Source organism: Narcine bancroftii, chromosome 2, assembly GCF_036971445.1.
Source record: "Narcine bancroftii isolate sNarBan1 chromosome 2, sNarBan1.hap1, whole genome shotgun sequence".
Taxonomy (NCBI): Eukaryota; Metazoa; Chordata; class Chondrichthyes; order Torpediniformes; family Narcinidae; genus Narcine; species Narcine bancroftii.
The window spans coordinates 48643057-48656668 of NC_091470.1; the positions used below are offsets into that span (position 1 = coordinate 48643057).

Consider the following 13612-nt stretch of genomic DNA (forward strand, 5'->3'; position numbering starts at 1 on the left):
ACGGCTGCTGCTTCCCGAGCCTGCTTTTTCTGCAGCAAGGGACAGCACCCCTGTGCCCGCTGCCCAGCCAAAGACTCAGCGTGCTCCAGCTGTGGGAAGAAAGGACATTGGGCGAGGGTCTGCCACGTGAAGGGAGGTCCGGGGAAGTCCATGGTCTGTACTGCTCCTGGATCCGATTCCAGCCCCAAGCCATCTGCCCTGGACTCGCTCGAGATTACCTGCTGTGCAACCTGCCACCTACAGAAACGCTGTGAAAAGGCTCAGCGGCCATCTTGCAGTGTCCCGATTTTGAATTCAGCGCCATTATCATCATTATCAGAGGAGGAAGGAGGGTGGCTATCTTGCCGCACCACAAGCTCGGCACCATTTTACCTGCACAGGTTGACTCAGGACGGAAGGGGCCACTTGAGGGAAGAATATGGCGTCTCCGGCAACCTGGCACCTCAGCAACTCAATGGTGATGGTGAAGGTAAATGGACATTCGACCAAGTGCCTGATTGACACAGGCTCCACGGAAGGTTTCATAGACTCACAGACTGTGCAAAAATATAACTTAAAAATATACCCCTCTAATTACTGAATCTTCCCAATGTGTCAGTTCCATTCGGTGCGTGCACAGAAACATTGTATAGTTCATCTGTTGTTTGAAGTGGGGGGTAATTTTGTAAATTTTGAATGTACAATTTAGATGAATTGTGTGCTCCAATATTGTTGGATCTGGACTTCCTGTGTCACCTTAAAAGCGAGACCTTGGAGTTTCTGGTCCTCTTCCACTGGTAACGGTTTGGAACGGAGGGCCTTCAAAACCAAGAACCACTTGCAGCCTCTCCATGTTGAACATCAATCCCCCCACCCCGTTCCAAAACCCGTCTGCTGACTGTAAGCCCATCGCCACCAAGAGCAGGAGGTTCAGCATGACAGATAGGGAGTTTATAAAGATGGAGACCCAGCGTTGCTGGAGGAGGGGATCATCAAGCCTAGCACCAGCCCATGGACAGCGCAAATGGTGGTAGTAAAGGGGGAAAACAAGTTCAGGTTAGTGATTGACTATAGCCAAACAATTAACAGATACAGACTCCTGGACACATACCCCCTCCCTCTCATTTCAGATATGGTGAACGATATCGCACAGCTTCGGGTCTATTTGACCATCGACCTATCACCAGCTGCCAATCCATTCTGAGGACACCCCATACACGGCATTTGAGGTTAACGGTCGACTCTATCAGTTCCGGAGGGTCCCTTCGGTATTACCAATGAGGTGTCTATTTTCCAGTGGCAGATAGACAGGATGGTGGACGAGTATAGGTTGAAGGCTACCTTCCCCTACCTGGCCAATGTTACCATCTGTGGCCACACCATGGAAGACCACGATGCCAATCTCCAGAGCTTTCTCCATGCAATGAGAGTCCTGAATCTCACATACAATTCTGACAAGTGTGTATTCAGGACTACACGACTGGCTATCCTTGGCTACGTGGTGGAGAATGGCGTCATTGACCTCAACCCTGATAGGATGTGCCCCTTGTTAGAGCTTCCCCTCCCCAGAACCACAAAGGCTTTGAGGAGATTCCTGGGGCTTTTCTCATATTACGCCCAATGGGTCCCTCAATGTGCCGACAATGTTCGTCCCCTCTTAAAGGCCACCACTTTCCCCCCTTTCAGCCAAGGCACAGATGGCTTTTAATAACCTGTGAGGTTACATTGCGAAAGCTGCCATGCATGTGGTAGACAAAAATGTATCTTTCCAAGTGGAAAGTGACACTTCGGAGGTAGCCGCACCAGCTACTCTCAATCAGGCAGCCAGGCTTGTTGTCTTTTTCTCATGGACGCTTTAAAGCCATGAACTCCGGAACTCATCTGAGGAAGAGGAGGCTCAGGCCATTGTAGAAGCCATAAGGCACTGGAGGCACTACCTGGCTGGTAGAAGATTTATGCTCTTCACGGACCAGCGCTCTGTCGCATTCATGTTCAGCAACACCAAGAGGGGCAAAATCAAAAATGAAAAAATTGCTAGGTGGAGGATCGAACTCTCCACCTACAATTATGGCATTGTCTACCAGCCAGGGGCCCTTAATAACCCTCCAGATGCCTTGTCCAGGGGATGCTGTGCCTCTGCACACACCAGTCAACCGCGGACCATACACAATGAACTCTGCCATCCAGACGTCACCCGCATGGCTCATTTTGTCAAGTCCTGTAATTTACTCAATAGGCGACATCAGGGATGACCAGGTCATGCCAGATCTGCGCTGGGTGCAAGCTGCACTTTTATCACCCCGCGAAAACACACTTGATTAAATCATCCAGGCCCTTCAAATGGCTCAACATCAATTTTAAGGGACCTCTCCCCTCCATGAAAGGGAACATCTACTTTCTCTCGGTCATCCCGTTTGCCATCCTGTGCCCATACATGTCTGCCTCGTCTGTTATGAAGACCCTAGACTCTATTTTCACCCTGTTTGGGTTTCCTGGCTATATTTATAGTGACCGGGGCTCAGCCTTCAGTATCTGCCGTTGAGGGGCATCGCATCCAGCAGGACTACTAGTTACCTCGGGGAAATGGGAAGATTGAAATGGAGAATGCCACAATCTGGAAGCCTGTCAAATGTCCCCTGAAGCTTAAAGGCCTTCCAGACTTGCGCTGTCAGGATGTCCTCCCCATCACACTCAATTCGGTCGCTACTCTGTACTGTGACCAATGCTACTCCTCATGAGCTCATGTTTACATTCGTCAGAAGGTTGGCATCAGGGACTACACTCCCAGCCTGGCTCACTAGCTCTGGTTCGGTCCTTCTCAATAAGCACGTGAGGAGAAGAAAGATCAACCCCCTGGTGGAAAGGGTGAAATTGTTCCATGACAACCCCATGTATGCCTACATGGAGTGCCCAGATGGCAGGGAGGACACCGTCTCCCTAAGGGGGGACCTGACACCCGGCGAAACAGAGGATCCATTGCCTCAGGTGCCCCATGAGCTTCCGAGCTTTTTCTCCTTACCCCCACTAAGGACCTCAGGGGACCCAGTTCAGAGGAGAGTGAACCCTCTTTTATCGTCGAGCTGGAGCCCCAGCCCACTACCCTTCCATCACAGGTGGACCAGGAGACTCAAAGAGCCCAAGGCCCCCTGGTGCTAAGGTGCTCCACCAGGTTCTCCAGACCCCTGGACCGCCTGAATCTGTAAATAGTATTGTAAATATTTCTCTTCTGTGTCTATTACCGGCTTCTGATCCTTGTTCTCTTCATCCACAGACCCTTAATTCTAAAGGAAGGGTGAATGTAGTGATTTGGGATTCACTAGAAGTGTGCTGTACTGACGACTGGTCCCGCCTCCCAGATCCTCCTCCTGGGGCCCATATATAACCCTGGTTTCCCGCCTAAACCCAGAAACCCTTTGAAGCCTATTTGTGAACCCTACCTGTGTTGTAAGCTAATAAAAGCATTTATTCTCCCTCCAGTCGAGTGTGAGCTTTTATCTACGCTACACGCCCGTATAATATAATCCACACTCTTCAAAATCCTAGCAACCTCCCCTTAATCCAGTAGCCACAATTGGCAACAGTGACACAGCTAGGGCCAAAATAGTATCAAGTAAAAGAGTTACGTTCTGATAATGGATCTAATTTTATAGGAGCTCAATTAGAATTACGAAAAGCAATTCAAAATTGAAATCAACATCAAATTCATGATTCATTACTTCAAAAGGAAATTAGTTGAATATTTAACCCACCCACAGGATCACATCACGATAGTGTATGGGAAAGAATGATGAGATCAATCAAGAAAATTCTAAATTCCATTTTGAATAATCAAATACTGAATGATGACAATCTTCAGACAGTAATTAATTGTGTGAGATTGAAGCCATTTTAAATAGCTGTCTAATAACAAAAATTTCTATCAATTCAAATGACATTGAGGCACACTGAATCATCTCTTACTTCTTAAATCTAAACTTTTAATGTCTCCGGGTCAATTTCAGAAAGAAAATATTTATGCCAGATGCAGATGGAGATGAGTGCAGTTTATTGCAGATTTATTTTCGAAAATAAGGGTTAGAGAATATCTTTCATTATTACAAGAAAGACAAAAATGGTCTTAAGCTAAACCCAATTTTGCTTGCGGAGCCATTGTAATTATTATGGATGATTCTGCACCAAGAAATTCTTAGTTGCTGGGAAGAATCATGGATACAATTCCGGACAAGAAATACTTCATTCGGCAAGTGCAGATTAAAACCAAGATTAAAATGGACCCATTACTAAAATCTGTTTTTTACAAGAAGCAGAAAGTTTTGATTCTAATTCTATACTTTTCATATTTACTTTCATATCTGTAGTAGTAATTATTAGATATTAGTCATTAATGCCTATAATAATAATTAGGGGCTGGAAGGTAAAAGTTAAGTCCTTGAGTTTTTTGATTTTTGTTAATTTTATGACTATCTCTTTAAGATTGTTGTTGTAGGTTTCCATAGTTACTATGATGTCATATGTTGTAATATCCAGGCGAACGGGGAGCTTGCGTTCAGTCTTTGAAGAACCATGGAGGAGGCATAAGCATCAAAATACTTTTCTTTGAATTCGTCTGATCATCTTAATCATTTCTTATTATTGTTTTATAATTATTGTTATTATAATTCAGTATGCTTTATTTACTCAAGTTATGAAAACCTTGATGCGAAGTTATCCAAAATGTTTATATCAATGAATTTAAACTACTTTCAGCTGAAAATACGAAGTTTGGTTTATTGGAGCGATAAGATTGTAATTTGGAATATCGAAGCTTATGTTTCTGCGAAAATTACTAGAACTTGGAAAGTGTCATCTCTAGGCGCTGGAGAAACTTGATAAGATGTGCACTGTTAAAAGGGTTGGGAGCATTTAATTAGTGTCCCTTCTAGCAAAGAGCTGTGCCTGCACTGATTCAAGGGGTGGTGGGGCGTGTGTGTTGCATCTGTTACCATTTCCCACACTTGCCTTCTGTCAATAAAATTCTTCCCCATCAAAACTGTCCTTGCGTTTGAGACCTACAAAATCTGTTTCCTCACTCAAAAAAATAAGGTCAAGGAGGATTTCCAGCCTTCCCTTGGAATAAAAAAATCATGGTGTGCCTCCCAGAGAGAGGCAAACTGAACTTTCTGGCTGCTTCAATGCCTAGCTGAGAAAGGATGCAACCCTCTGGCAAGGAAAGAGCCAGGAAGGCAGATTCTAACGGAATCCTCCTGACAAATGCTTAGGGAGTGGTCCTGCCATAACCAACACCCTGTTCTAACAGCATGGCCCTAAGTAGATCAACATTTAACCTCTCAGTTTTTCAAAGGTAACTTTTCTCATTTTGTGCCTCTCAGACAACCTGTCTCTGCAAATTCCACCAAATTCCCTGGAAGGAAAAGTAAAATATGTCAGGATCTTGTCCCTGGTTAATGCCCCACCACTGAGTGCCAAAACATATGCTCGACTCTGTTGAGTCAGGTCATTTGCATGCCAAATACAATACTTCTGAGTCTGAGGTTACCAAGGGTAAAGTGGAAAAGGTTCAAGGATGTGCTCAACATCAGTATCAACAACATTCCATTCACCCTTTGAATTTCTTGGCCCTTGACCACTCAAAGAGATTTGGGATGTCACTGAAAACATTGAATCCACAGAACATTGGGCTTAAGAGTGTGAAAATGCACATTAAAAGGCATAAACACTGCTTCTTCCCCATAGCCATCAGGAACGCAGTGCTCTCACACTACCCCTACTTGGTACAAATAGATATTTCTTTCACTGCAGTCCTATACTCTATATATTATGCAGTTTAAGTGACTGTATGAAACATTGGTCTGCTAACAGAAGAGCCCTTCTCATTGTATTTTGTGACAATAAATTTCAATTTAAACATTATAGCACAAACATAACACTACCTCTCAAATTACCCACCTACCCACCCCCCTGCTCTATCTGTGGAAGACTTCATCAGAAAAAAATACAGAACTTACAAAACCAGAATGAAAACAAATAATTCTTTATCTCGAGGGACTGTTTATGATGATGTATTCAATTTAAAGACAACCTGTGGACTATTTTTAAAAGTATTTTTAAAAATATGACCTTCCTCCCAAATAATAGGCCATGATCTTCTCCTCCAGGTGCAAAGTTATTTGGGATAGGAGTGACTATTGCACTCCTCTCCATCCTAAACAAGGACAAAAATGAAATGAAGCTCTAAGCCAGTGGTTCTCAACCTTTTCCTTTCCACTCACATACCATTTTAAGTAATCCCTCTGCCAATAGGTGCTCTGTGATTAGTAAAGGATTGTTTAAGGTGGTATGTGAGTGGAAAGAAAAAGTTTGAAAAGCACTGTTTTAATCATACCAAATTGACTCGTTTTGTGCACAATTTCATTACTCCAAAGGAAAGGGCCAATGACAATTTTTCTCAAGCAAAGTATTTCAGTAACAATTGGGTATAGAGCAGTGATTCTCAACCTTCCCTTTCCACACACATACCACCATAAGGAATCTTTTACTAATCACAGAGCACCGATGGCAGTGGGATTACTTAAAGTGGTAAGTGAGTGGAAAGAAAAAGGTTGAGAACCACTGCCTAAGCTGTGAATCACCAGGGACTAAGAAATATGCATCATTAACAAGGAGAGAGATCAGCCTGTGATCTCCCAAGGTGCTCTGGATAAATTGAGTCAGCCATTTTGCCAGAGGACAAGTCCGCTGATCTCAGAAGTTCAGTGGGTCTGTCAGTGAGCATTGTACATGCTAGCTCAAGCTATTGGGGAGTTTCAGACAGTTGTCCAATTGAATGATCTAACCCATTCATCACTTTGCTGCTCGTATACTTACTCAACATTTTGAAATCACTGTCAACAATTCTGTGCAAATCATTAATAATTCTTGGCAGTAGTGACATCCATGTGCTCATTTACCAGGACTGACATCAAACCCAAAAGCAAGCAAGGTTCCCGAGGAGCCTCAGGTAATAACACGTTCCTACATATGAGAGGTTCGGAACTAGGAGTTTAGATTCACTGCTGGGTCAGATAGGAGCCGGTGCTGATGCCCATATCATGAGAGAACAGGAGGCAAATCTGGGACACTCAGTGTTTCTGAGGGGACTCTCTTTAGTTTCTCATATTGATGGGGTGCTGGGCTCATGGTGCCTTATTGTCTTCCTTTACAGCAAACAAAGTTAATACACTTTTATGTATACGACAATAAAGGAACCTTGAATGAATGAATGAAAGCAGTGATAGGAATGCTGTTAACTGTATGCAATTCACAGAACTGATGGACATCACCTGCTCCTGAGGAGGTGACCGGAACTCTTTGGTCTTCCTGGCAGTCAAGGCTGCAGACATGTTGAAGGCCTGCATAAGTTCTTCATAGCGGAACTTCTGGTTCTGTTGTAGTTTTGCAACAAACTTGTCTGCGAAAGAAACGATGGCTTCGACTCGATGTCGTAGTTCACAGTCACAGAAGTAGAGAAGTAGTTCACACATCTAGAAAAAGAGAACAAAATACTTTTCTTACACAGTGTCCAATCTTCTCAAACCAACCAGTTAAAATTATATTATTTGGTCATTCATTCACTTTTGAATCTGGCAGTGATTGGCTGCACTGAAATGCCTCTTGAATTGATCAGCTTGTTTGACTATTTAAATTATATCACTGTGGGTCTAAAGTCCTGCATGTACCAGGAAAGGATAGTACATTTCCTTCCGAGTATAAAAAAATAAGTGAATTGGATTGGTTTTCATGACCATCCAATAGTTTGATAGCCATTACTAATATCAGAAATAGATTTTCCACAAATTGCAGTTGCATTCTCATTCAAAACTTTGACTTCTAGAAATGAACATAATAGCTTAGTTAATTTGCTAAATTCATAGAGGTTAAAATAAACACCTATTCAGAATTAAACAAAATCATATTCATGTCAAGATCAACATTTTGTTTTGTAAAATCAAATGCAAGTGGCCTCGAGGGAATAAACAATTAACTGACAGCCGATTTTCTGTGGTGCATTAATATTATTAATTGTCACTTGTTATACTTGTAACAAGCTATGTTCTGTGATCACGCTGAAACAAGATCTATTCGCTTTACTTGATATTAAGCTACAAAATACATTGTGGACCCACATGTTCATTTTTATTCATGTTTCAGGATCTGGGCTTCACCATCAGCCCTTATTATCACTCCCATTCATCTCTGAGAAGATAGTTATGAGTGATCTTTGTGAACTGCTGGAATTGTTCAGCTGAAGGCACTGCCACAATGCTGCTGGGTTAGCAGATCAAAGATTTAGATTCAGCAATGAAGAGATTGACAATAAATAGTGGGTTTACCAGTGGCACCCACATCCCGAAAAATAAAATCCCACAAAGCAACACAGAGAGAGTATGGAAACTGGGAACCTACAGATCTTTATGTGCATTTGTTTCCTGTCCTGACTAGCTGGATCACTGAAGAAGATTTAATTTTTTTTTGTTTGGGCTTGTTTTTTCCCCAATTTGGAACATAACTAGTTAAACTTGCATCTTTCCTTTTCATGAGTATCTAGTTTGGAGCATTGTTTATTTTTTCTCCCTTTCATACCCCAACTCATTTTCAAGAAGCCATTATTCACGAGGCACCACATGTAATGGCAAGCTACCTGCTTCCATGAGCAACCAATTCTAAATGTCATTGATCACTCAAGTACAACAGAATATTATTATGTAGTGACCAGAATAACATTAACAACTTCATTTATATTAGAAAATTCCCAATCCCCATCTGACCATTTCCCCATGTGCCGCAACATTTAAGTTTGGGCCAAAGCTTCTGGGACATCCACACAATTGCTGCAGTTTCAGGCCTTTGCCACTAAGTTGCACAAATTTACCACTGTTCTCCCACCAGAGATGGAACCAGCTGTACCAACCATATTCACAAACACATCTTCACAAAATTTCTTTCTATCTTTACCAACTTTTCCTTGAATGCATCTTTGACAGCCTTGAAGCCCAGATGGTATTGCCTTCAACATTCTGCACAATTACTCACTCTCATTCCTCTTTTGATGGAAGCATTTCTTATCAGGAGGCCCTCTGAATTTTCAGCCCTCTACTAGTGTACACTTAGTCCCAAGTTATTTCCCAGCACAGGTGCAAGTACATCAGTGAAAGCTAGCATTATGGCTTTGGATTTCATGAGATCATTAGGAGTCGGTTAGGAGCACAGAGACCAGCTATGCATTCGTTCTTGCGTATTACAGATGTCTCAATATGCTGTGTGGGAGTTCCAAACCCACTGCTGTTCCTCTACTATCCACAGTTGGTGTTGGCATTGCTGTAGAAAAGTCAGGCCAATATTTTTTTAAATCAGTGAATTCTTTCATGCACTAAATTTTCTGGGGCAAAGCTTGCTTCACACAATTTGCTATTAATCTTTCAGGTCTTCTGAAATTAAAATAGACACATTAATGCATTAATTGACACAGAGAGCATAAAACTGGATTGAAGTGGATTTCTTTAGCACAGTACCTGTAGTTTAACAGACTCTGGCAAACTTTTCTCCAGCAGTCCTTTAAAAGGTGGCTGAGTTACTTGTGTTGCTGCTTCTCGTGCCTCTATGGTCTTCTCTTCATTTTTAACAGCAATCTCTTTCCCTGTTTTGCTTTCTTCCACTGGCTCCTCTTGGTGTTCACCAAACAAATCAGAATCAATCAGTAGCAGAATTTTCTGGACGTCATCATCGTCAAACATGCCAATGATCAGCATAGTTTTAATTAGCTTGAGAATAGGAACTAGTTGAAATTCCATCCTCCCCCCCACTGGATCTCGAATGTGTGCGCCACCACCTGTCACTGCCTCTGTTAGCATCTCAATTGTCTTCACTTTAAGAATATAAAACGGCAACTTTGGGCTATGTTGGCGTCTATCGTCATTGGTGCTGACAAAACAAGGCCATGAGAAGTTTAATCGAGATCTTAAGCAGGTGCTGAGTCCAACTCCAGGAAGTCCATAGGCCCGATGATTTTTTGGGAACAATGTTATACTCCTGGTTTCATCAGTTACAGGAATAATGAATTCATTGTTCATTATCAATCTGGCTTCTTTTGCCGATTCTAGGTGCATACTTAAGAGGAGGTCATAGAATCCACTGCGTAGAAGCCCTGGCAGAGATTTATTCTCAATTGTATACAACAGTTGAGCTTGATCAACGTGGCTGCAAAGTGCATGGGCTACACGAGTGTTGCCCACAGCACAGAGGGCACAGTACAGTTTCAGTGTGTGGAAATGGAACTTCATTAGATTTTGATTTTCAAGTAGCTCAAGAATATCTATAGACCTGAAAAGGTTGATAAATATACCTTGTTATTGTCAAGCAATAAACAAAACACATTATGAGAACTTGAGGCAATAATGCATTATCATATATGGGGCAGCACGGTTAGCACCACACAATTGTGGTGCCAGTGACTTGGGTCTGAATCCGATGATGTCTGTAAGGTGCTTTACATTCTGCCTATGTCTGCGTAGGTTTCCTCTGGGTACTCAGGTTTCCTCCCCCACCTTCAAAACATATCGGTCGGGGGGGGGGGGGGGTTGTAGGTTAATTGGTGTATTTGGGGGGAACAGCCTCTTGGGCTGGAAGGGCCTATGTGGCTAAAATGTAATCAAAATTTAATTAAAATTTTAAAAATTCATTTAATGGTTGTAATCTTTCCTACCTAATAAAATAGGGCATCACATTATTAAACATTGCAATGGGCAAGTCTACCTAAATGAGATTTAAGGTCCTTTTCTGATAATGAGGATACTGGCAATACAGGTATGAAGGGAGCTTCCTTGTTGTATTTGACATTCAAATAACAGAATGACTACCTTTTGAAGGTGAACAATTTTCACCTTGGTCTCATATACCAAGATAATGAAATAGAATAGTCATCCAAATCATGAACTATTAAAAATATTAGAATTTCCTTGCAGACAATACACTTTAACCTTTTAAAAAGGTAATTATGTTATGTACTCAATTTAATGAACATCTTTTTTACGAATCCATTGTAACTAGGAAAATTAATCAGTTGCTTCATATGCTACCTCTAAAAATGGCAATTTCTAATCATGTGTCCATTTTTAACTACATCTCTAACAGAAATGTTATTTTAAAATTATAAACTCAATTCAAAATGCTTTTCATGATAGGCCAGAGCCTTTGGATGGTTGGTAATTTTTCAATATATCGATGTGTGCAGCCTTAAATGTTTTTTTCTCTTAAAATATACAGTAAAGGTTAAAAGTAACCTTTGTGAAAAAATTGCTTAAACCTGCAATTGGATTTTTAGCTGAAGTACAACTGAAAATATTCCATTGCAGCTTCCACTCGGGTTTGAAGTAGTTGAGGGAGAACATCGGCAAGCCTCTTTTGCACTGCACTGCACAGAAAAATCCTCCCCGCTGGAAATAATGTGTATGTTTGTGCAAATATAATTTATCCACTCTAAGAGGCAGACCCCCTATTGATAGGAACAAAACCAAGGCATTGCAGCAGCAGTAATTTTGCATTAAAAGTAAATTGAATTGAAGCTGTGAAGGTCCATGATTACTGAGTCTCTCCAATTGCTGTGATTAGTGTGAATAGCCAACATAAGTTAATTTCTATCTGAATAGTCAATGGTCAACAACTACAGGGGATAGCACAAAGTTGGGCCTTTGGGCAGTTATACCTAGCTGATAAATTTGAGAGTGATTATGTCAAAATCTGCAACAAATCTGCAATTACTATTTCTGCTGTCTTGCTTTTATTGCTAAATAATTGTTGAATCTATGTGGTTATTTAATGTGATTTAAAAGTTAGTAGTGAGCTATATGGAAGAATGTTTAATAGAATTTAAATGCTATCTTTTTTCATTGGTACCCAAGGTAACAGTGATTGATTAATACAATTTTCACACCATTGGCACTGTATTTGTGATGGAACCTTCAACCGTTTGAAGTATACCAACCTATTCTCCTCTGGAATATGCAATACCATCATCTGCAATGGTTCACGACATTGTACCACCCAACCGTGGTGATCACTAATTCTTGCTGTCTCTACTCGGAGGAAGTCGTCAGGCATTCTACTCCACAGAACAGGAGTAATCATCTGTACGTCAAGTCGAGGAGGACATTCTGGAATAGGATTCTTCTCTTCACTTTTAAATATAGCCGCAGACAGAGACATTGCATTCTTGAGCACAAATAATGATAATCTTGTTAATGTACAATAATGTGAATATGACAATAGTCACCATCATTTAGTTTAGTTGAGTAAACAGCATGAAAATTAAAAATCCCCACACAAAAGAAAAACCATCACTTTATGAATCTTCCAGCATTTCCATTAAAACCCTTCAAATATTGAGTCAAGTTCTCATTGGTATATTTTTAGGATGTAAGATGTGCTAAATGATGCAAAAAATCTCCAAATTATAATGGTTGCAGAGCTTTCAAACAACTTGCTTGCTAGCATTTGTCTTTTTATTAACTGATACATTTGAAGTATATTTTTAAGTCACTAACCTGACCACAGTACATGATTCACTTGGTCTGGAAAGTTTTATGGTACAGTAAAACTCCAATAGCATAGCATACTTGGATCTTTGGTAGTTCTAGTGCAGCAGATCATCTAGACCACACATGTCAAACTCTGGCCCGCGGGCCAAATTTGGCCCGCGATATAATTATATTTGGCCCGCAAGATCATATTAAATATATATTAGAGTTGGCCCGCTGGCCGCCGCACCAGTATAGCGAATGCACACTGAAGGTGAAAATGAAGACGCCGGAGGTGTGAAGGGATCTCAGAGTCCCGAATCCTGGGGATCGGAGCGCCGCACTCAGCCCGCCCGGCTCCCGGACACACAGACACAGCTGGAGTTGGGGACCATCCTTTCTGGGTCTGCACTTCAGCGGCGACGCTGGACTGAACGTCTCGTTGGCGATGCCTTCCCCCTCGCTCTGTGCACGGCGGACCCTGCCTCCCGCTCCTTTTGTTGGAGACGAGCCCGGCGCCGTGAGATCGCAGTTTAATCCCTCTCCAACCATGGGAGGGGGGTGGGAGCAACGCGCTCTTCTCAGCCAATTCCTCCTCCGCCCCGGACACCGGCGTTTCAACGGGGGGTTCGGGTGCCTTCGTCAGGTGTCCGACCTGTTGGTCCAAGACAAGGGGAGAGCGTACAAACTCCACACAGACAGCACCTGAATTCGGGTGAACGTGGAGCTGCGACCCCACATTCCACATCAGGACTGTGTGTAAGATTGGGAGCAGTGAGACGGAAGCTTATTTTGTTCCTGTGATTTAAGCCTTTCTTGGGGTGGGGGGGGGGTCCTTCTCTGACCACTTGCCTAACAATTAACCTAATCAGATGTGGAGTTACCACAATACAACAGTTCTCAACCTTTTTCTTTCCACTCGCGTCCCTGTGCCATTGGTGCTCTGTGATTAGTAAGGGATTGCTTAAGGTGGTCTGTGGGTGGAAAGAAAAAGTTTGAAGACTACTGCTTTAATCATCCCTCATTAACTCGTCATGTGCACGGTTTCAGAACGCTAAAGGAAATGGGCCAATGACAATGAAAGA

At 42.2% G+C, this 13612-nt stretch overlaps 1 protein-coding gene across 2 annotated transcripts in view; it reads right to left on the minus strand.

The window, feature by feature from the left end:
- Positions 1–13612, minus strand: part of ryr3 (ryanodine receptor 3) — a 448180-nt gene that overhangs the window by 251615 nt on the left and 182953 nt on the right. For both annotated transcript variants that reach the window (XM_069916619.1, XM_069916620.1), the window contains exons 36-38: positions 11996–12222; positions 9528–10335; positions 7299–7499 (exon numbers count right to left, since the gene is read on the minus strand). In XM_069916619.1, the coding sequence (XP_069772720.1) occupies positions 7299–7499; positions 9528–10335; positions 11996–12222 (1236 nt within the window). The remainder of the gene's footprint in view (positions 1–7298; positions 7500–9527; positions 10336–11995; positions 12223–13612) is intronic.